The 25,085-nt window shown below is 39.2% G+C and overlaps 1 protein-coding gene across 2 annotated transcripts; it reads right to left on the reverse strand.

Moving 5' to 3' along the window:
* Positions 1–1,218: 1,218 nt before the first annotated feature.
* LOC115678634 (DNA-directed RNA polymerase I subunit 1) lies at positions 1,219–20,917 on the reverse strand. 2 transcript variants are annotated; one of them, XM_030602021.2, is made up of 21 exons: positions 20,861–20,917; positions 20,516–20,685; positions 20,190–20,349; positions 19,716–20,003; positions 18,039–18,326; positions 17,748–17,918; positions 14,885–15,044; positions 13,880–14,070; positions 12,597–12,860; positions 10,515–10,603; positions 10,276–10,423; positions 9,988–10,200; positions 9,363–9,773; positions 9,115–9,259; positions 8,358–8,566; positions 7,180–7,382; positions 5,682–5,880; positions 5,324–5,595; positions 4,438–4,578; positions 2,391–3,153; positions 1,219–2,005 (listed from the first exon to the last, which is right to left on the reverse strand). In XM_030602021.2, the coding sequence occupies exons 1-21, from the start codon at positions 20,876–20,878 to the stop codon at positions 1,409–1,411; spliced, it is 5,100 nt and encodes a 1,699-aa protein (XP_030457881.2). In that variant the 5' UTR covers positions 20,879–20,917; the 3' UTR covers positions 1,219–1,408. The 2 variants fall into 2 exon arrangements, with proteins under 2 accessions (XP_030457881.2, XP_056171492.1); XM_056315517.1 differs by lacking the exons at positions 20,190–20,349; positions 20,861–20,917 and having other exon boundaries at positions 20,516–20,638.
* Between the last annotated feature and the right edge of the window lie 4,168 nt (positions 20,918–25,085).

A 25,085-nucleotide genomic window follows, 5' to 3' on the forward strand; every position in this document is an offset into this window, starting at 1 on the left:
ATGCCTAACTCGGCGCCGCCAAGTGCCGCTTCGCCTCGCGATTCGAGCCACCTTCCATTGAGCTAACCAAGACAAACAAAGTTATGCAAGAGCAAAACACAAATCTTTCCCAAGAAGAGCGTCATACAACGGCAAGAAACCCTTAATTTCCAGACTGCAAGTGAGCAAAAAGCGTGCACTTTCGTGAGCCACATCCTCGTTTCGGATTTGCCACCGCCACCATACAAGAGTCAAACGTCTCTTTCAGGTTTGGTAGCTTGCGACCATCTCGATGCACCTGTTTCAAGAAACCAGCAGTACCACATAGTGTGTTTTTCCATCTTCGTTAGCGTACGTCCCCCAGGAGTTGGATGGGAAACGTCAGTCGGGTGCTACAGAGATTTTAGCTGGCTAAAGCGAGTCCCCAACCGCGTGGTGGCGCTGCACTCAGCGACTCATCACCACATTCGCCATCATCTTTTCCATGAGTAGGTGTTGCATCTGATTCATTTCTGTGCGGCTATTTATGTTATAAGAACATGCTCGTTCCATATGTGTATATGTTCACTTGCTCCGTCTCCCTGCGGCCACAAATTCACCTCTCTCAATCTCTGCCTCCCTCTCGCCGATACAAAATTCACTATACAAAGCAAAAATGTCGGGTTCTGGCGCGAAACTCGCTGCGTTTGTGGTGCTGCTGTTCGTGTCGGGGGCTGCAGCTCAGGAAATTGCGCCTTTGCCGGCGATGCTAACTGGAGCCGGCTTCTGTCTTTCTGTTCCTTGCGTTCTCGTCTGCTGTGCTGTACTTCTCAGCCTGGTTCATGGTTTTTTTCAGCTCACGTGAGCTTACTTCGAAGAATTTTTTTGTTCTTGCCACGTAATACGACAGTGTCCTTACTGATATCGTGTACTTAGAGCTGGCATGAACTTGTAGCGTGTGTACATCATGTCATCATAAGTGTGCCATTTCCTTGAGTTCGCAAGAGAGAATCATCCTGAGTATCGTATCAATTCGTCATTTGTACTCATTTTTCTGTAATTAATATTCTGAGATGTCACTGATTGAAGATTTTCCATGATCTATTCTTGAATAAAGATTTTCATTTCATTACCATATAGCAAATCGTCGGATCAGACACATCGAGCACACACTACCAAAACAGATCACGCTTTTCCGCTAAAGCTTAACATCAAACGACAACAAAGTCGATTTTGTCATAAAGGATATCACAGTTCAAGTTGCACTAAAAACTGATATGCATTATCACAATGAATGAGAAACAATCAATAATAATGTTAGATGGACCTTCGACATCTGAGACACAAACAGGGCTAACAGTCCAGACAAAATCGCCCACCTCAGTACTCTCTCTATACATTACCAACTCCACAGCCATTTAATTGCAGTTTTCCTATCAAATCATGCCCCTCATAACTCAAGTTTGTGTAATAAATCAAAAGATCCAGTACCCATCTTCATAGGTAGCCCGAGGCAAATCCGAGCGGATGGGGTCTCCAAGTCGTCGACCAGCCCATGATATGCCGCATCAACTATGAACTTAGAAGCTGTCTCAAAGGACATCTTACTGAAAGGCGATATGGACTCTGCTATACCACCGAGCCTGTTCATCGGACGATAACCACCTGTGTGGGTCATAAAGTCCGCAATCAAGGTGAGGTGACGGATATCCACAGATATTCCATATGAACCAAAGACATTCTGCACCTCCCTTATGATGGTTTCTCTGGCAGCTTCTACGCCATATGTAGTGAGCATCGCGTGGATATGGTTGGAATATATATATCTAATGTCCAGCTTATCTTGCATTTGCCAAAATGCACAAAAATCCGCTCCGTTAGTGTGAAGCGCCGGAATCGCATCTTTCTCCTTGGCCTCAATTTTCTGTCTTCTTTTGGGATCTTCCCCATAGTAGATCACTTGATTCTCTTTGCAAGTAATCACTTGACAAGATTCGATCTTGCCAGAGCTCCTGAGGTACACCTTTTTCGCCACTTTCTGAGCAATCTGCATGAATAACAAGAATGTGACCTTCGCAATAATTGAGTAACTAGAATACAAGCCACCAAGATCAAGTCCAAAAGCAAATTTCATTTCCCCAAAATTCCACAAGAGACGCAAGCACAAATCAAGATTATATACGGCAAAGTTGCTTCCTCAAGAAGCAGGATGTAGCATGTCCTAGAAAAGGTCATCGACAGGATAGTATTGTCCAAAAGAGAGGCCAAGGAAGACGAAATATGCTACACAGAATGTTTTACAGACGGGTACAAGTACTAAAATGAGCATATTATCATAAAGGTGGTCACGGAAGACAAATAGCAAATCTATATCAAAGCGTGACATGTTCCAAGAGTCTGCGAATAATTTAAGGGGACAATCTATTAATTACCTGAGCCAACAATACATGAGGTTCATTAGAAAATCTGAAATGGACCTCAAAGTCCAATCCCTTTGCTGCCACAAAAATTGCTCTGTCAAACTCCTTGATCACTTTTGTTCTAACCCTGTTCTTTCTTTCATCATCCGACTTTGCTTTTTTCTTACTTTTCTTTGTTTTAGAAGGGCTCACAATCTCTGGTGCTGTCCCTGGCACTCCATCATCATCCTTGCCAATATCAACTTCATTAGCCTGATCGTCGTCAGTTTCTAATCCAGCAGACAGCTCCGGTTCATTCTGTTCCTCTTCATAACCATCCTCATAGTCCATTTCATCTGTAGCTTGTTTTTTACGTTTTTGCCCATCAAAACCGAGATCATCATTGTCATTGCCATCATCACCATCATCACCATCGTCATCTAAGTTCCTCTCCTCAGCATGCAGTGAAGCTGAACCAGACGCATCTTCATCAGTCTCGTTTGATGTCTTGGGTCTTACATCTGGTGAAAAATTCTTTATCCCACTGATTTTGGAGAGCAGAAGAAGATGATTCTGAATTGCATCTTCCAACTCCCTAAGGTATACTACTTCTAAGACCTCTTCACAGTGTTTTACTGAACAGAATTTAGGACTGTTAAGCTTCATTTTCAGCTTATATATGCGGCAGACCTGGTGATTATCCACTGCAAATGGCACAACCGCAACTTCCATACTTTCAATCATTTCGGCCACAGTGATTTTCTTTAATTTTTCAGCAAGAGAATCAGCATCATCCCTGCAAATGACACAAAGCACTGTCAATACAATAAGATAAAACATAGAAACTTCTCATGTAAATGCACATTCTTGTAAGTAGTAATAAAAAATTTAAAATCAAGGGACAGAAAGTAAGCATAAAGCCACTCAATGTCATGGCTTCGAGGCTTCAACAATCAGCCCACCATGAGTGCCATCCAAAATTTTTAATGTCTAAAAACTAATACAAAAAACAGCAGAGCTTTATAATATATATGGTTTTTCCAAAACCGGAATGTATTAAAATGTTCGCTTATAAGTACAGAAATTAAGCCACTAGCTAACGCATGCTACATTCATACATAACAAATCGAAACCCGGAAATAACTTAATGGCTAAGCAGTGAAAATGCTCCATTAGTAGATAAGGCAGGTGACTTCATGCTGAGAAGATATGACAGTTCTTTAAATTTATGGAACAAGAATAAAAATCAACAAATATGAATAAGTAACATCAAACACTTAAACTATGCTTGCATGCACAAACTTGAAAGACCACTGAATTATCTTCTTTAGGGAGAAAATGCTTTCAAGTCCTAAAACAGTGAAAGGCTCTGCAATTTTTAACCCTCTCTCTCTCTTGCATACACACACATAACTTCTCCATCCAACTCACTGACTCAAGTATCTACTTCCACCACCTCTAAATATCCTCTCACAACAAACAGCTTGTAAGTGGAAACGCAATGGATATTTCGAAAGCTAGAAAACCAGTTTACTAATTTAATCATAGGCACCTATGACTTTTCTATATGATGTTTCTTCTACTATGAGTAAACAGTTAAAACTTAAATCAACAAATTCAGATGGTTAGGCAATAAATGACCCTGAATTATTTTCAACCTGCTGCTTCTCAAATGAGTGGAAGTGACCAGTGACATACAATCAAACAACAATGTCTACCTAAGCTAGGAAACAGATAATTGTTCTCTTCACATTACTTTTGATAATTTGATTTCTAAAGAAAATGTCAAATAATTTAAAGAAACTGCAGGTCGACTCAAAGTTGCATATGAATAAATGAGACGAGAACTCCATAATGAACGCAACCCAAATAATGAAGATGCTCTTAACAAGTAAATGATGCAAAATGGATTTTGTCTTATGACTCTGTCCACCCCATTGAATGTCTCATACCAAAACCTTTTCGTTGAAATTCCAAACCCCAATGTCTACCTAAGTTTCTAATGGCTTAATGCACTGAGAAGTTCTAGGTCTTGACATTTTATATCATCTAAAGCATAGAGGTAAATAAAGCAGCTTACTTAGACTTCCCTCTCCATAAAGGACAGGTCATAATCGGTGTCTTAATATCAGTGGACGCGGTCATTAATATCTCCTGTAGGCGTGGAATTCCAAGTGTCACATTCATTTCTCCTCGACCAGCATGATGAAAAGTGTTCAATCTGGAAAGCCACAACGTTTCATGTCATCAGAAAATTAAGAGACAAGCAAATAAGGTGAATGCAAGTGTTGACAATAAGAAAAATACGCAATCATGTCTATATCCACAAGTGACAAAAAATTTAAATGTTCCTTTTCCTAATTTCAACGATAAATTTTAGTACGTTTAGAAGACAGCCCCAACAAAAAGTGTATTAGCCCACACCTAAACATGCATTAATGCAAGTTTGACAACAGATACTCTAAAAGTACACCATAGGACAAAATGAAAAAGGGAGTGGGAATTCAGAGAAATATTGAACCAAAGAGCTTTCAGAAAATATTTCGTTTTATTGTTCTGATTTTATCAGGAGTTTCTTATTCAGGGCAAAATGGGAAAAATCATTTCATTGAGAAGAAACCGAATATAAAACTAGGGAGGAGCGATGAAAGTTAATCTCAAAAAGACACAAGGAAGCTGATCTCAACAAGACACAAATCCATTACCATCATAGATTCTAAGCACTAAACTTCAGCTTCTGAAGTGACACTACTGCAATCTCAACCTCAAATTCTATGTCAATTACATGTAATAACTTAGTTAACTCAATTACATAACTCAATAATATGGTTAATCAATGTAATTGCGAGAATTAACCTGGATCCCCAGCCATATGCATGTTAACAAAAGCAAGCATGAATAACATAGCCTGCATGATATATGTTCAAAGATAATCAACTCATAGAAAGCAAAAAAAGCATATTTACGTCATCTGTGTTGATGGTTCTCCAACAGACTGAGCAGCAACTATGCCAACTGGTTCTCCAGGCTGTGCAAGACTTGAAAAATATTTTTGTTCCACTGACTTCAAAAAGTCTTCTGGCTTTAATATCTCGTTCTTTGCTAATTCAGGAACCGAAAGATTCCTATCACACATGAATTTTTTTGCTTTGTCCTTTAGAGCTGCCGGCAAATCTGTGATGTAGCCATTAGATTTGCGAAGCTCAGTGGAATACTTTGCCTTCATAATGTCATGATTCTGCGTGATAATAATGAAGGTATTATCAATGATAAAAGAAAGAATAGGTCTCACAAAAACAGAGTCAACCAGATCAAAGCTCTTACAGCCAATAGGGCATCAAATTTTGCCACAAAGCTTGTTTTATGGACATCAATACCATCTTCTCCATAATAAAATTGCACTATGGACCCATCCGCATCTCGGACAGTATGATCATAAGAAACTTTTAGGCATTCAAGATTTTTTACCAAGCATCTCTGCAGATACCCACTGCGAGATGTTTTGACTGCTGTATCGACTAACCTGCGGAAAAGCCAAAAAAGATATAAAATCAGGCAAAATCACAATTAATGTCAATTTCATTGGACACCACACCAATTTCTCAAAGCATGTATCTATGTGCCATCTCAAGCCAACTTCAAATTTTATGAATGATTCCCACATTACAACTCTTGTTAAAAGAACTCCCATGCGCATTCCAATTTGTTCTCGAAGTAGTTAATCATTCAATTAGTATTCAGACCTTCGTATGCAGCAGTCACAGAGCAGAGAAATCACCAAAGTCGACAACATATTAGACAAAAATGAAGTCACTTTTGTCCTTACCCATTGGCGAAAACAGGAATCTGGAAACATGTAGCCAAACTTAAAGGACAGAGAACTAAAAGCAAGGGCTAGCTAATGCTTAAAGTATATAAAGAAAAAAACTCAATTTGGTCAAACCCCATTGTTCAATTTAGTAGACTCGCATTTCGTAACTAATTAGATGAGGCATTCTGTACCAGCAATACATGTCATAATCCTCCTCTGACTACCACTCTCTATATTCAAAATTTACTTCTAAAAATGTCCTGTCAGTAGTGCCTTGAACCATCAAATAGATTTACCAAAAGATTCATAGTTACAAACACCAACCCCACCCCGCCCGCAAACCCCACCCACCCCCCTCTTTTTTTTTTTCACACTACCAGTTGGTTCTCTTTTACACCACTGAAACTTCAACCATTTGAAAGGATTTCACATCTGACGCCACCAGACAAGATATAACACGGAGGCTAATTCTCAAGCCAAAGGACTTCATAGACATGATTCCAAAGATTTATCAGCACAAGTTTCTGCTCCAAATGCAGCTGTGCCCCTTTATGGTATCACACTGGTGATTTCATCAAGGTAAGAAATGAAGGTTAATCCTAAGATCTGCTTTTCATTAACAATGGCAGCTCGAGTTGTGTCACGTTCTGTCACATTATGTTACACCGCGATTGCATGTAGTTTTGGAATAAGGCTTTATAAAAGCACTTTTTTATGAATAATTTATTCTTAGATCCTACTACTTATCTATTAATCATTATATTCGAGTGAAAACAAAAGTCACCATAAGTTTCAACAGAGGAATTCATTGCTGCAAAAAGATAAAGATAACCGAAATGACGTGATCATCTTTATTTTCACTGCATTCTCCCACAAAGTCCAAAGATCACTTACAACTTCGGTGAAATGAAAAATAAACATGCCAACATATCCACATAACCGTCTCAAGATTCCATGATCAATTGACTTTTGAAAAATCTTATCCAACAAATGAGATTGTAAGCAAATTACCCTTCACGGCCAGCCATACAATGGAAGTAATATTCTTGAGGCCGCAGACCAGTAAGAAACCGATCAATTATAAAGCCTCCAGCCCGAGATGCCCAATCCCAAGGAGGAAAGCAGGGCAAAGTCTTTCCAGAAACCATTCTAGGGACTCGTCTGCCTTCTAGCTCCTGTTGACCCAAATGAGAAGATATTTGCTGGAAATTTGCCTGTCAAGGCAAAAATAGGAATTTCTAAGAGTGCCGAAAGTATTAATGTATCGAAACATTTACCAATGAACTAGAAATCTGAATCAGAGAACTTTGTCAAACTTGGACCTAGTTTGATAGATTTCGTGTCACTTGATGGATTTATTAAAAAATATACAAGTTTCAGAGATTAATTTCATAAATGCATTGATGTCCCAGCATCCTTGTATGAACATAAATGTAGTTATAAGCATAGTCATCAGCATTGCGGGCCAAACCATAGGCATGATCCAACAATTAGGAAAGATCAATCTTGATCACTCAAAAATTCATTCTAGGTCAACCTCAAGATTGGAAAGTTGTAGGATCACAAGAGTAAATCAGCGACGAGAACTGCTTTTCTTCTTATTTATGCACACAATATCACTCTGTAAACTTACAGAACCATCCAATAGAACTAAATAACCTCCGCAATCAAAAAGAGGTGATGGAATGGCTTATTAGCAGCTATAATTGTTTCAATTTGTTCATAACCGGTATCTTGGACCTATGGAGCTCTTAACATTCCAGACAATCAGAGTTGAGTCTTTAAACTGTCAGCATGTAGCCTCATCAGATATTCTAATGCTCATTTCCTATTTAAACGTCTGACATTTTGTTACCAACATCCTATAGTAGTCTCTTTTCTACTTCTCAGATGATTAAGAAGAAAATGCCGCCTAGATCTTGTATTTAAGTTGAGTTGAATACATCACTGAGTCAAGTCAAACCGTCCAAGCTTTATCGTGATGTCTAAGACTCAAGTCAATGAAAACCATAGGCAAAAGAATTCCAATTATCTTCTAAAAACATTCAACACAGCTGGGTGAAGTCAAGCCAGTCATAAAAGCAGGTGGAAATGCATGTCACGATCATTCCACGGAGGATATATTAACCAGATACTGGAAGAATTGGAACATGAAGATGAAGAACATGTAGAGAAGACAAGCAACTTACAGTACCCCCTTTGGCCCCAGATATAGTCATCAGTGAAATGCAATTCTTCCCAGTGGGCTTGAATAACCCTTCAGACAGCAAATTCTTCTCGATCTTTTTACTACTCAACTCATTTAGCCTACTAATCATCCTCCTATCTAGATTGGTCAGGGCTGAATCTCCATTGCCGCGTATTACTTCTTCAATTTTTAATTGAAGTTCTGCTGGGTCTGTCACACAATCACATTATTAGCCACCCGATCTCAAGCACATAATCAATCTAATACAAAGACACAAAATTCCGACAAAGATGACTACACTACATCTAGAAGTATTGGACCAAGCCCGCAAAAAACCTGAAAACTGCTACTTACGGCCAGCCATCCAAAGCCTGTAATTATGTCTGGCAAAATGTAGGCCCATTTCAATAGCTAGATGCTGAAAATACAGCATTCAGGAAGAAAAGAACTTAGAGGGATGGAACAGAAAAAAATCAACCTTTTATATTTAATTAAAAGAAAGAGCATAACATCAAACATGATCCAGATTTATGCATCTGGCAGCCTGCTGCTAGATTTATGGGACGGAGAATTATAGTGTTCAAGCAACAGATACGGATATCACTATGCACAATAAAGAGGCTATCAATAGAAGTACCGAATACGATATTACTGGTTGTAAGCAGGATAAGCTTAAAAAGGAACAAGAACCTAACTAGATCAACAGCCAAAGAAAGTAACGGATTTGTTTCCATAATACTTGCAAGAAAGTAACACACCTATGAAACCTTTCTTCTGAACCCCAACAACCTCGCGGTGTACTTCCTCTCCACATCTTTCACATTCTTCAAGTTGTTGTTGTCTTTTTTCATCAATGTCTTTACTCAGCAAAAGATCATCTACTCCACATGTGAAACCATGCATCTGAATCATCAAGATCAAATTATGGAGGTTCATGAACTTGATAGAGCAAACCACCATAAAGATTTAATAATGGAACTTGCATGCTTATTCAACAGCCATTTACCTGAAGAAAAGCTGTAAATAACCGACTAAATGAAGATAGCAAAATTCCTGCAGTATTTGAACCATAAAGCTCCTGAACCGTATGGACTAGACCGTAGTCACCAAACTGAGCCTTATCAATGACCCCACAGATTAGGTAGTTTTTGAATATCAACACAGTATCTTCACCAGGCTCTTCATTTTTTTTCAATTCATCTTGCATAAATTCTCTTGGCTTGTCCTGTTCCTTCACTTTATCCTTGTCAGTCCCCTTTTTCTCACTGGGTTTATGATTAATCGCATCTTTCTTTCCTGGTTCACTTATCTTCCTGCCAAGTTTTCTTTTAAAAAAGTCAGATGGTATCTTCCCCTGCTTTTCCACAGTAAATGGCGGGTAACCTCTAGTTAAATGATCTAGAACTGCAGCAATCAACTGCAAAGAAAGGAGGAAACAGTAATTGTCAGTATGCATATATGATCCATGATAGGTCTCCGAGCGCATGTGCTATTACGGAATGGAAAAAAGGAAAAGACAAATTATTGTACAACAGTCCATCAATTTCAAATTTATTTTGCTTCCCATCTAGATTGATTTGATGAATCTTTACGCACATGTATCAAGAATCTGCCATATGACATATTATGACCTGTTTTCCTGTCCAGAGAGGTTCTGGTTTCAAAATTGTAGGCACGGGGCAGAGCATATTCTCTTCGAAATCAACTGCCACCTTTTTCCCAAGTTTCCTGAAAGGACCTGATCCAGCAGCAGAAACTCCTGAACTGTAAAGGAGGTGATTGAATTCATTGTAATTCAAAAATGTATCCTTCTTTGTAAGAATTGCCGCACTGACTATGTGATCCTGACAGAATAAAGACAATAGTTATATCAAACTGAGGTTAATAATAAGGAAAGTTGATTGACAAAAAAATGGAACCTGGATCAATGCTCTAATAGGAGAGCCATTGGTTGGTTTAACATATTGATTGTTTGCATTCACAATGTTGTAAGCTTCAGCACGTGAAATATCATCTTGTGGGAAATGGACATTCATTTCATCACCATCAAAATCAGCGTTGTATGTACTGAAAGAGCACAAACAAAATGTCTGAATGAGGTCTCACTAACAATTACAAAATGAACCTTAAAAAATAGAGCAGTCTATATCTGGCCAACCTGCAATTTGCATAATGCATCCGAAGTGTTTTCTCCCCCTTCAATACACGAACAACATGTGCCATTATACTAGGCTTGTGAAGTGTAGGCTGCATGGCAGAAATATCAAACTTCATCAAGGCCAAGGAAGGACAGTGGCACTTACTGACAGACAATGGTTCAAGTCGTGAGTAATTAGGAAAAACAAGTACAACATTAGCATGTCTTATCAATAACAGTACTGCTATACTTTTCTCCATGCATTTTACATCAAAGAAAAGTTTGGCCTTTATACTAAGAAATTTCACATCTTAATTCCCGCAGTATATTCTTGGGCCCACTTGAGTCCCTCTAAGTCTCTATTTATCACATGAACGCTCTTGGTCCCTGTACCTAAGATATGAAGTTATTATGGTCCTTCAAACGTAGAGAGGAATATTTACTTGTACATTGCCTCCCGAGTTTACTCATAGGAACACAAAACATAGAGAGGATTACACATGAAATAAAACAGGAAGCTCTACAACCTTGGGATGTTTGACGCTTTTATGGCTAAAAGAACCTTGAAAAGGTAGAATTGATCATGTATGTCACCCTGAGTCTCAGACTACTCTTTGAACCCAGAGTAAACTATTCAACAGCCAATCATCTCTCATTTATTTCCTGAATCTCATCATCTTACAAACAAGAGTTACTCAACAAAAAGATTAATGAACTATTGCTATTCACAACCGATTTCAGCCTAACTTTCACGCATCAATAATTGACAAATCTGGAAATTTGTCATTAGTGATTTTTCAGATCTGTTCTGGCATTGCCTGGCAGTTCGGAATGTCAAACTAGAGTATGCATAAAAGAAAAGTTGTTATTAACTTTACCAAATTGATCACAAGAATGTGCTAGGCTGCTGGTGTGCATAGGAAAATTGATAGGCAGGATCTACTAAATGAAAAGTTATTCATAAGTTTAGGTTCTATAAAGGATTGTTGCTATAAAGCAAATATGGATATGGTAATTCAAGCAAAGCAGTTAGCAAATGCCATTTCTCTAAATTTTAGCATTCACGCCATGGCATTCAATTTACGTGTAATTGTTGATTTGATTCATGCCATTAATCCCATGTTAATGGCTGAAAAGAATCAATTAACGAGAAAAAGCATAAGCCCAAATGACATGACAATAAGACTCTACTCCTAGCACAGCATCACCCCCACAGAAAGAAAGTGGTAAACCCCAACCACTCCCGAAAATTAAAAAAACAGTGCACATTCTTTCTTCTCCCAGCGTCAAAAAAGAGAGAAAGATCAGCGAAGTTACTATCTACAAAGACATAAAAATCAAAGGCAATTAAAAGTGACCACCCCATCATACTCAACTCACCAGCAGCCAAAATTGCTCCGGAGAACAACTATATGCTGAACGGAAGAATGCTCAAGTAACATATCGATATCTACAGCGTAATATCAGCATAAAAATACACTAGAACCCCAAAATGTTTAAAATAAGGCCTTGATATAAGCTGCTGAGGTTTATTTACCTTTCTCGATCATGTTGAAAAATAGATATGATAAGAGCCGTGTCTCTTCCAAAATGCAAATACTGACTATCAATGAGTTATAGTATCCCTTTTAGAATATTTCTCCAATGCAAAAACTAAATCATTCCCCATAACAGCTACCACATCATGCCACAAAAATTACGTATGCAACGAAGCATAAAAGAAAAATACAAAGAGACTAGCTTGTTAATTGGCACAAGTAACGAGAAATCTTTCTTCCTGCTGGTCATGAATTGGTCTTTCTGCAGCAATTAAACAGCAGAAGAAATTGCCAAAACAATTTGGCAGATAATTTTTATACAACAGTCCCATAAGGCAGCATCTGAACAACAGCTGGGGCCAAACTGCTGACATGGAAGAACATGCATTCTCTATGACACAGGAGAAAGTACAATGTCTTATGTAAGTCCATAAAAAAGAGGTAGCCAGAGCTGATAAGCCAAAGGAGCATTGTAAACAAATTCAAGAGAAGGGCCACATTTCTCTTAGTATCCAAGCAAGCAACACGAGATGAATACTGTCAAGTATGTACTACTGCGGAGTACCTGTCTATTGACCAGAACGATATCTCCATCTCTCAAGTGGCGATATACAATTTTGCCTTCAAACTCATTATTTGAACTCTTGCCAGCTTGCGTGACAACCCCTCTCGACGAAGGTAATCTCCTTGAGATTGAAATTCGACCTTTTCTAGCTGGTGGTAGTTTAAGAGTAGATGACTTGTCAATGTAGTGCGTTGCTCCTGGATGAATTTCTGTGCCATTAATAATAGCTCTCCGCAAACTAACAATATTCCAAGGAGTTACTCTCTGTCATTATAGGCGTTGAGCCAAAAGGAAAAACTCCATCAAGATCATTAGACTAAAACAAATATAATCAGATATCATGCAAAAGAAGGCAACACCAATTAGTAATGTAGTATTATCGAGCATCTAAGATTTTGTTATGGTTGGGATATAAACTTTTTACTGCCAAATTTTCAGCATTAGATCTGGAGTCCTAGTGATTTGAACACAAATTTTCCTAATAATGTGAATGGAAAAGAAATATTTCTTTGCTTTACACATAGGTAGAAGGGGAAGGGGAAGTAGAAAGTACAAATAGAAACAGTTCCCTGGAAGGAAAGACCGTCACTAAATCTATTCCTTATTCCTCTTGGTAACAACTGTTAGACAAACCCCAAAATATAGAGATATCTCCAGATATTAAAAGTTCCATAAAACATGCTGCAATTTTTTTAACGATGAACAAAGCTACACTGACAGTTGGATTTAATTTGCAAGAGGGCTTAAAGATCATCTTATTCTTTCACGATAAATTTGAAACGAAAACCATTTTACAATTTTATTTGGAAGTAGAACAATATTTTCACGACACCAGATAGTAAGAACGCATAATTTAAGGAAAAATGAATCTTCAACCACACTTCTCAAGTCGTGAACACAATAGCAGTTAGATAGTAAAAACTACAGAATAGGTTAGGTTTCACGAGAGGTACTGAAGACCTAATGCGCTGCATCAAGCATGCAATAGATTCACTTCCCAGACAAGTAGATGGACACCTCTTCCAAAACATATTAATTGATAATCCACATAGATCTAATCAATGAGAAACAAGCACTAAACCAACCTCCCCATCATAAAGTGTCATAGTACATTATGCTGGTTAAGCATAAATGTATTCTAGGTTTAATTTCGGGAACATTAATACCTTACTAGACCAATAATCAAATCCATCGCATATCAGCAGAACTTGCACTACATTACAATAGAATCTGAAGTAAAATACACCCTATATGAACTGGAGTGCAGAATTCTTCATGCTTACCTCTGGGTATGTTAATCTCAATGCAAAATAAGGGGGAATGCCGATTTCATTAACCGCTAAGTAAGGATCAGGAGAAATGACAGATCGACATGCATAATTAACTCTCTTGCCCATCATATTCTGCCGGAACAAGCCTTCCTTTTTCTCCAGCAACTGGCATATACCTGAAGCCACATCTCTTTGACCTCGACCTACCACAGGGGAAAAACTATTCATTTCCTGTCAATAGATCATTAGGTGCATAAGAGAATCCAAACATGCACTCCAGCCCAAACAACCAATTTAATTAGTGTGAATTTCTTCTGCAGCTTGCTTACCGACCTAAATGGGCATAGCATAGTGCTTTCCAGGTAAAAAAACAACGAGACTCTACTCTGCAAGACAGCACTTAGAAACAAAATTTCTGCTTTTAAGCTGATAAAAATTGGAAGAAAGTTCTATTTACCATTTCATGGCCGAGTCCTATTTATCATGATCTATTAATAGGATGATTTGATTTTAGAAAGGATCACGGTCTGCAAAGATTGGATCTTCAATTCAGTTTGTTACCTTGTCTTCAAAACTAAGATTAGAAGCCCTAAGCTTTCAATTTGGTGTGATTTTGATCCTCAATCCTCATTTGCCTTGAAATGACTGAGATTCCAAGGATATACTTGAAATAGTTTGCAACCTCTGTATCAGCTAGGTAGTTAGATTGTGATTTAGCTGCCATAAAAGAACTGTGATCTAGATTCGACACTAATGGGGACTAAGAACCAAAGATTGGGGACTAAAGAAAGAAACCGTTGACCTTTGGAGACCTTGGACATAATCTTCACTTGGTTTCATACGGTTGCAAAGAAGGAACTCTTTACTGTTTCTTGTCTATGCACTTGAACATGGAATGAGGCACTAAAACTGTTAGAGCACTCAAACAACTGCTTAACAAGGAAATGCTATGTCTACCAACTTAAGCTTCAAGATGCTAAAGCTACATTGGAAACAAAATGACAGAAACACACTGACCTGTAGCAGTTTTGCTATCAAAAAGTACATTTATCGATTGTTGAAGATCCATCCACCGGCTAATAAATGCACGTTGCGGCCCATTGATATGAGCATTCCGTAAGGAGATGTTGGCCTGCAATACCTTCCCCAATAGAACTGTATGTGGATGTTCCATCACCTGAAAAAAAGGGAACAACTTAAACACTAAGATGGAACATATCACTGAAAAAATTATAAGCTCAAAAAACTTTTCAAGCAAGAAAAAATTTCCACTATAGAATGAGGCTCCAACACAAATAATGCCTTATGATATGTGCTTATTGTACAGAGATCATAGAGGAGCATAACCATGTAGTCTATATTCTACAGATGCAAACTCAGTTTAAGAAGAATACAGTATGACTTTGCATTGCCATTTGACCCCTTCCGGTTCCTAAATTCAGTATTACTGAGATAACCTATGAAGGGATGTCATGAAAGCCAAGATCAGAGCAAAAAAATCTTTCCGCTGCTACAATGGGCTAGGAAGTTGATCCAGCATCTCAATCTTCTTAGCCCAAGTACTTACCTATCATAAAATTGTCATCTCAGGCAGCCAGCCTCTCCATAAACACATAACCAGGCAAACATGCAGACGACAACATGCGATTCTTACTCTGTTAGATCCCAAACATAGATGTGCATCCAGTATTATGCAGAGTGAATCTGAGGTCTAGCTAGATAAAACTTTGCAATCAAAACCAAATCTTACAATTTCGATCAGCACAGATACGTCCTAGAAGCCAACAATTCCTGCTTTTCAAGTTGTTTGAGTTTGCTCGATCTTAAAAGAAGCCATTTGGACATTCAACATTCTCTTGAAAATTAATAGCAAATAGTATCGCTATTGCATAACTTAGATAATCTGATCACGGAAGATAGTCACTCACTACTTATAACTACTGAGTGTCAGGTTTGGAGGTTGTGCATTTCATCTGTAGTATTTTCCTCCCCTAATCAAACACTTATAACTACTCTGACTGTCCAGGTGGACCCATCATTCTCCATTCCTAAATTTGATAAAGATGCATCAGACTGTCAGAGAGCAGCAACATAATCCCTCAAACCTATTATAAGCTGACCAATAAAGATCAAAGGTAAGATAAAAGAGATGACCAAAAAATCATGTTCAGCAACTTCGTACCTAGTGTTTTTAGAAACATAAGCATGACAATGAGCATCTCCGAGGACATCTTGTATTGTTATGTTCAGGCAACCTGATGAGATTTGACGTATTAAGAGAGCGTAGAAGCTACAAGTTCCGGGCCATCTAAAATCTTTGTTTTGATAAAGAGGATTTCAGGCTCATTAGCCTTGTAATTTCTGTAAATGGTATTAATGCTGAAGTGCTATTTGATTGCCTGAAAATTTTCATCTATAAGCTGGTTTCTGCTTCTGAAATTTCTTTTGATTACAGGAAGGAAAATTCTTGATTTTGTTTTAGTCAATAATGAATGCCTAGTATATCAGATTGCCATTAAAGTGCTGGCTAAATGGCTAAGATTTGTTGTCAATAAGCTTGTTTCTGCTTATCAAAATGATTTTGTTACATGAAGAAAAATTCTTGATTTTGTTTCAATCAACTGACCAATGCCTTGATAGCCTTCTAAAATCAGCTGTCCCTAGTGTTATCGTTAAACTCTATATTGAGAAGAAATTTGACCATTTTAACTGGAACTTTCTTCTCCACATAGTACATTCTCAAAAGACATAGGAGGGGCTTTCAAAAATAAGGAAAGTTCTAAAACAAATGTAAAGGCTAGATGGCTTAGAACCTTATTTTTCTGGCATTATGGCGATAGCCTCTTAAAACCAGTCTATTTACGAATTTTTAATTCTTTTCAGGCTATAGATAGGACAAACCTTAATGCTCTTCACTATACTTATAAAAAAAGGAAAAAAAGACAATAATTAGCCCAAATTCGATTAATATCATCTTGCTTCAGTCTACCCCACATAAAAGAGGGAAACTCTAATTTTCTTTCTTTCCTCGCCTTTAAATTCCTCCTACCTTAATTGCCACAAGACGAAAGCATTGTGCAATACACAAATAGCAAAAGTGCTTATCCACTTCATCCATCTGGGTTAATTCGTGTGGGTGAGAAAATTATCAATATCTCCAATCTTGTGGTTTGATAAAAATTTGGAGGTTAATTTAATCAATACTGGAAAACATAAACATACTGCAAAGTACAAACACCTTAGTTCACCAGTTCAATTGACTTATTGTTACTAATCATGATGCATCTCTTAATCTGCGTCAAAGTTAACTACACAAGAATTAAATCGATCTCCTCAATTCAGAGCTTACATAAATTCTGTTCTTTGTGACAAAAATTTGATTGATAAGGAATGAAGGTATACCCTGCCGAACTCCTAGCACCATCCTCTTTATTCATGATTGGAATTATAACAAAAAAAAAAGAGAAAACAAAAGACAACAACCATTTTTTGATGCCTAGTGGTCATTTAGTTTTAAGCATGATAATGAGAAAAGACATTGCCATCTCCGTAGCAAGCCTCAAAACAATGCCAGACTTCTCTTCACTTTAGACAGGCAGCGCAACACAAGAATAGGACTGTTAAAGACGAAGCATGCACAAAGAAAATCCCCCCCCCCCCCTCCCCACACCCATTTCTTTCTCTTTCCATATCTACTAAAATTATTATATGCTTCTCCATAACTACCAGTAAGATTCTAAATGTAAGAACTGAGAACTAAAAAGCAGAGAATGACAACTGTTTGTTTTCTTGGTTCATCAACAACAAAATCAGAGCTACATTATTGTCGCCACTCTATCCTAACGATGGCAAAATTTGTGCAGAAATGAAGATCACTTACCGAATCACCTCCCTTAGACGGGGGACGAAATTTGATGGGAGGTACAAGAACAGTCCCCAAGAAAAACATAGAGTGAGTTGCTCTATTCCCGGAACCCTGCTGCTGTATGTCACTGATAAATGAGCACAGTCGTGCTTCATTCTCCCACAGAAGTTTCATAATTTCGATAACCTATAAAAAAACGGTATGCAACATCAGCAAAAATGAAGAATTCGTGCATATGTGGACAATCTAAAATTCTTATGCAGACAGACAAGAGTGAAGCCAGATCAATGATAGAAATTAGCAAACCTCTACTGGCAATAAAGGTCTTGCGAAAAAATTCTTCTGCTTGATATACTCATCAGATAAACTTTGGCCCTTTCTTCTGTGCCCTTTTTTTGCAATGCCAATACTGTCAGGAGATACAAAAGTGGATGATTGAGTTTCAGATTCATTTCTGCCATTATCATGGAGGCCAACACCTTCACTATTTTCCATCTCGGACATATTTTCCTCGTCAGCTCCATCAAGAAATGGCCCATCCAGCTTGTTCCCTCTAATAATGTTTCCTCTAGTTTGAGCTCCGGTCATGCCACTCTATTGTTCAACCCAAAAGGTAAAAATTACTTGTGTGGAATTTCTTAATGCAGGCATAATAAGAGAAACAGTAAGGAAGCAATTTGCGCCGAGCACAACAATGTAAGCAAAACAAATCAAGCAGCCACGCATACCCAGCCAAGACTTGGCATTCACTTGAGAAAGAATTTGAAATTCACATAATATATCAAAACATGAAAAAAGAGATAGCAGATTAGGTTCATTTTAAAAGTGCAAGCAATAGAAACTATGCAGCCATGGCCGACGCAGACTGAAATTGGCCTTCGCTTAAGAATGAACTCCAAAATCCACACAGATAAGAACAAACTTCAGATTAGGCTATCATTAAATGTGTCATCGAAGGGCAATAGACAGGGCATACAGAAGTTGCTCAATGAGGATGTCTAAGACTAAGATGACACTTAAACATCAAACTTCAGCTGCTTAGTTATAAAAGCTATTAGTAGCCTCCTATGTCACTCAGACTCAGGTAGTGGTGCCAAGTATGAATTTGGATCTTGGTGTTTGATTTGTCTATTTATCATGATGCGAGACACGTTGACCGTTGGACATGGACTTGGCATATAAGCATGTAAAACTTGAATGACGCATTTTTGAAAATCTTTGTTCATATCATTTTAAGGGAGATTTAGATTCTTTATAATTTTTAACAATAAGACAAGAAACTTACGATTGTTGAGTTTGCAATATGATGTTCTGATATTAACGCCACGCCAATGTCAAATCCTATAGGCATTGGTGCATCACCTAGGTAGAAAAGTCAGACTGACATAGGTACCAAATTTCTAGAAAGCTTCCGTCACTAATGTATTTTCCACAATATATTTCAACTCACCTTCTGGAGATTCTCAAACAACTTTAAAAATTACCGAAGAAAAAACAACATACACTACTATTACTCACTTCTGCTCATAAACTCATGGATGGAGACAATTCAAAAACTCAAGCCACCGAAGCAATGCGCTTTTGGGGTGACACAGTCACTTTTTTCTTCCCAGGCTTTTTAATAATCTCCAAGTATCTACTCCCTACTTGAGTTAGCATTGAAGACCAAGCCCCAGTTCATATATTCATTCCTTTTCACTATGGTGTGTGTTTTCTGACATGTTAACTGTCAGCATATATTCTTGACTAAACGTGAAAATTTTGAGTAGCGATAAGTCTACTTAGATTCCAGTAAATCATACACAAACACTGGCTAGTCCAGGCACCAAAAGTGAGAGCATGCAATCAACGAACTAAAATGAACCCATAACAATGACAGATAAATCAAAATGATAATAACCAACGAATACGAAAAAGCATGCACATTTATAAAAGACTTTCCCTCATCGAGAATTCTCAAAAGGCATATCTCAACAGCCATACCATGTGGAACCAGCCAAAAGTAGGTTTACTGATCGCAGGATTTTTAGCTTTGCAGTTCTTACACTCCTTATACGTTGGCTTCAAAAACTTATCCAAAACTGACATCGCTTCGTTGAACTGAAGTGAGGTCCATCCTCCCTGCTTCTGATGCTCAGAGCTGTCGTGCTGCATGTCACCCCCATCACTAGCCTCTGGGAGCGAAGAATTAACCCACTTGGGATCCAGTTCTTTTGCGCCAACAACATCACCTTTTGCAATGAGTTCCAATTTGGAAACACATGCATCGACCTTTGTCATACAAAACAGCAGCATTAAGAAGCATGTCACCAGACACCACGAGAAAAGAATATCTATGGAGCCATAATGTAAATCCATCAAAAAACGAAAATTACAAGCAGCAATACTAATCATGCACTCGTTTTTCCCGTGATCGGGAGTAAAAAGCAATATCGACACCAGGTGCCGAGGAATTACCTGCATCCTACTTTCCCTGAAATGGAAGCAAAAGAAGCAGGTCCTCTTTAGAAGGTTATAGAGCGTGTTGAATAGCAAGGGGTTATAGACCGGGAAAACAAGGTCAATATGGCCGCAATGGCCGGGGCAATTGAACGACCGCTGGCCGCAAGATTTACAGCTGCAAAAAGAGGCGAAGCAGTTTGAACATCAACCACCCCACCACTTGAATTTCACCAGAAAACAAACACGCGCAGACCCAACACAGACCCAATGCAGTATGCACCGTCACTAGCGCCAGAACTGTAAAAAAGAGAAGCAAATAAAAAAAGCAGCAGACAACTCACGCCATTCTCTCGTCCAGCGTCCCCATCGCTGGATCATAGAGCCCGCCGGGCACCGGCCTCCCGACGTTATCGAGCAGGACACTGTTGGTGACCTTCACGCAGCTCTGCTTCCTCACCTCCTCGTCCGTCAGGAAGCCGAAGCTGACCGCCTCGACGGTCTCCGACACACCCTGCGACGCCAAAAGAAGAGGAAGAAAATTCACCAACACTGCGGATAGCCAGTCGAAAAGCCGCCGAAGAATCGCAAAAAAACAAGAAGAAAAGCTCGAAATTTTCGAAGCAGCGACATCGCTAGGACGAGGAGGAGGGACACAAGCGTGGAAGAGAGAGAGAGAGAGAGTCGACCTCTGCTGTGTGAGCCATGGCGGTGCGGACTTGCCGGAGACCTGCGCCGGAGGCCTGCGCGAGTGTTTAAGACTGACTGGTTTTCTTCTTTCGGGTTGGTGGTTAGGGTTTTAGCTTTGGGCGCGGGACGGTTGATGATGGAGAAGACGACGACGGGAGTGGGCCGAACCGGAGCGCAGGTAAATGGGCCTTAAAATTGGCCCAAAAATCTTATATTTAAGGGGGAAATATTCGGAATTTGTGTCTATTTTTCCTTTTATTATTCCGAATTTAACCATGATAGGAAATTTGAATTGTCTACATTTACGCAATTTTCCCATTATCCATCTCTCGAGTATAAAGATTTAAAAATATGGCAGTGAGTTACGAGGAAAATTATTAATCGTTTGGGACGAATACTGCTTAACTTTTCCATTGCATTTTTATTCGTATAAAAAGTAATGATCGAAAAAAAAAATGAAGAGAATCTAGGAAATGCCTCGATTTATAAAACATTCCGATGCAATCAAGAAAGGGCATAGAGTTTAGGTACCCAATTATACGAGTTCAAGAACTTGATTGAACAATTCGAAAAAGTACAAGGACTTTGACTTCTTTATCCCTTAAGAAAACTCTATTAAGTCGCCCTTAAACGTCGACGTATCGTCTAATATTACTTATAAAAATAAAATAGATATCAGAGAAAAGAAAAATGAACTTAAAACAAATTAGGCTAGAGTTATGGGAACCGAGGATCCAATTGCACCATAAAATAGTTCAAGAATCTGATTGAACAATTTGAAAAAAAAAATTAGAGACCTGTGGCGTCTTTATACCAAAGAGTAATCACAATAGTGACTCTTTTAAAAAAGTGTCAATTTTGTGCCCAACACTAAGGGTGCGCATGAATACCATTCTGTACCCGGGCGCTATTTCTGGACAGAAATGATTTTTTTTGATTCTGTGCCCGGAAACAATTTCTGAGTATTTGAAGGCGTTTGATAAACTGTCCAAAATTTATATTCCTAGAGTAGAAAAGAACAGAAATGCGTTTGGTAACTACACAAAATTTATGTTCCCAAATAATATTTTAATAATATTTTTAAATTGTTTAATTTTTTTTTCTTTTTACTCATTTTTTTCTTTGGCCATGGCCGGTCGCCGTGACCGGCCAGCCTGAGGCCGGCGAGGGCGTCACGGCCCTCGCCGCGGCTGAGGCAAGGAGGCGAGGGTCGCCTTCGCCGGCGAGGGCAAGGGGCGGACCCTCGCCCTGCCAGGCGAGGCCGACCTCGCCGTCGTGACCGACGGCGAGGCTCGGCCTCGCTCGATCTGGGCGAGGCCGCCTCGCCCAGGCGGCGAGGGTCCAGCCCTCGCCCAGGTGGCGAGGGTTCAGCCCTTGCCCTCGCCGGCCCTGGGCCGTGGCCGATCGCCGGTGGCCGGCCCAGCCCAGGGAAGAAGAACACAAAAATAAGAAAAGAAAAAAAAGAAAAAAAACTGATTCTCAAAATTGTGCCGAGAAACAAGAAGCAACTTTTTTTTACTTCTTGTTTCTCTTCCAAAACTGTTTCTCGGTACAAATTTTTGCAAAAATGTGCCAAGGAACAAAAAGTTTACCAAACACATTTCTATTCCCAAACTATTTCTGGAAACAAAAGAACAGAAATTTTCACTATTTGGCACGTTACCAAACGGGCCCTAAGAGGAAGATATGGGACATCTTGGGCTTTTGCTTCCTAAGTCGGTTGAGTTGGTCAAAGACATAATATGTCTCACTTTTCCATTTACTCCATATTTAACCCTAACATGCTGGATTATTTAAACCTATACAATTTGTACAACTTCCTTGAATAAATGCTAAAAAATGTCTCCACTGTGACATCCTGAAAAAAATTAGTCCATTTGGGATTTTTATGAAATACTGAATTTTATGAATGTACTTGTAGTCAGTTCTCGCCCGGAACTGATCACTCCTAGGAATGCTAACCATTAGGGAAAGGCTAATAGGGGAAATTAAATTCGCGCGACTAAAGGAAATTCGATCGTGAATGGATTTCGACCATTAAATCGCGGAAGTGATATTTTGAGCCATTGTTGGCCGATCCAAGGATAGTTAGGGGTCGGTTCGCCACTGTCGTAGTAGTGGATCGCGGGTGATTCTGCTGGACCACGAAATGACTTGACGAATAATCGTGAACCTATACCGAACGATCGTACCCTCGGATCAAGTGATTGATCTTCGCGATTTTAATGACAACCGAGATCGTCACGTATCGAACGAACTTGCACCTGACTCGATTCAGTATCAGTCATGAGTCGATTCTGCGAATTTCCCCAACAAGCCGCCCATTAGCTTGAGAAACACTCAAGTTGCGTTTAATAAAATTTAATTATTGAATTTAGCCCAATTTGGACACCGGAAAATTAGGAAGTCACGACGGAATGTTAGGACGACGTGCAGGAGACATGTGTGATTTTTGGGTGCACTCAAATCCTTCAGAAAAATTCGATTTGAGCAAGAAACGGAGAAAGTGACCAAAATACCCCTAAGAATTATAAAAGGGTATGTTTTAAGGGTAAAGGGCATTTTGGTAATTTTGCCCTAAAATTTTGATTGGATAATTTTACCCTTGGGTTTTTGAGAAATGACAAGAATACCCTTGGATATTTTGGGCAAGATTCGATCTCGGCCATCGGTTTCAGGATAAGATCGAATCTGGACTGTCGGATCAAAAAGATTAGAGAAAGGGTATTTTGGTAATTAGCCAAGTTGGTCAAGAAATTTGACTATTTAAGTCAAAATTTCTCTCTCTCCTCACTCATTGTCTCCTCCCCCACGGCAGCCCTCCTCCACCAAATTCTTCCTCTCTCTCCCTCCCGAACTCTCCCCCACCGTGAAGCCCCCATCGCCGGATCACCGCCGCGCCGTCGCCGCTTGCCTTTGCCACCGCCAAGCCGCACCGCCGTCCCCGCCATTTGCCGCCGCGCTACGTTCTAGCCGCTTTAGTCTAGAACCAAGTAAGTTGTAATCTAAACCTCGCCTAGGACGTCAGGTATTTTTTCGGACTCGTTTGGGTGCGGTTTAGGGGATTTAGAGGTTGATTAAGGCGTTGATAATGGTTATTGGTGGTTGATCATGGTTATTGGTGGCTGAGTATGGCTGTTAGTGGTTGTTGTGGGTTGGATTAGACGTCGGAAAATGAGTTTTGGCGGTTGGAATTCGGTAGAAATCGGTTCGGGTTTGAATCCGTGAGGTTCGGGGTGAATAGCGGATTCGCTGTTACTGTACCCGCTCGGTTTTCTATTTTTGTAAAAAAAAATTTGGGCCGAATTTGAGGAAGGTTTCTTCATAAAAGTTGTTCCCAACATCTTGAGGTATAACATACTTTAATTTGGGAATTTTTGGAGATCATTTGAGGCCATTCGGAAGTCCATCTTTGGACCGAAATAAAACTGTCCGATTTACTGTTCACCCGACCTTCGGGTCTGTTCGAATTTTTATAAATTTTTCCAGGCCTATTTTCAAAATACTTCCTCACGAGAATTGTTGAGGACATTTGTAGGTATAACATATAAAAATTTCAAGGCTTTTCAAGATGATTTGGGTACCGAATGAGTTGTATTTTGATGGCCTGAGGGACTGTTCGAGCGAATCGGATTTTGTCTGACTTCAAGTGACCAAAAGAGGTGTTTCCAGTTGGAACTGAGTTTCGAGTTCTTCACGAAAAATGTTCAGCAAGATGTTTTACACAACGTGTCCGAATTTCAGAATTTTCAGAGTTCGTTTACTATTTATTTGGATGGGATTTCGGTCACTGTGTAAACTGCCCAGTTTTTACCCGATTCTTTGGATGTTTGTTTTGATGGGCGGAATGGAGTTGGTGTCGGGATTGAATTGTTGATGCCTTGTGGCTTGAATGTGTGTTATATGAGGTGATTTGAGGATGAAATGAGGATGTTTCGAGGCTGGATTGAGATTGGTTAGAGTGTCGGATATTGTGGGATGGAATTGGCGAGCTTAGGGCCCGATTTAAGGACAAATGGTGTCGGTTTAGTGTGTGGTAGTATGGCTGGATTGTGGTGTTTAATATGCTCGGAAATGTCGAAATTATGCCTATGAACGTGGCTGTGTTTGTGGGTCCATGAGTGGCCTTGTGTGTTTATTGAACAGTGATTTGATGAATTGAAATGTGTTTGATTATGTGCACGCGTGGGCCAGATTAAATTAATTGTTGAAATTGGCCATGTC

This window comes from Syzygium oleosum, unplaced genomic scaffold (assembly GCF_021117445.2).
Source record: "Syzygium oleosum isolate NSW1041296 unplaced genomic scaffold, Sole_v2.1 Sole_v2.10, whole genome shotgun sequence".
NCBI lineage: Eukaryota > Viridiplantae > Streptophyta > Magnoliopsida > Myrtales > Myrtaceae > Syzygium > Syzygium oleosum.

Excerpts from the sequence above, each read along its gene's own strand:
- LOC115678634 (XM_030602021.2), bottom strand. Across the intron at positions 10,604-12,596 it reads TCGTTCTGGTCAATAGACAG|CCTACACTTCACAAGCCTAG; the intron begins GTACTCCGCAGT and ends TCTGCCATGCAG. Across the intron at positions 2,006-2,390 it reads CTCATGTATTGTTGGCTCAG|ATTGCTCAGAAAGTGGCGAA; the intron begins GTAATTAATAGA and ends TTATTCATGCAG.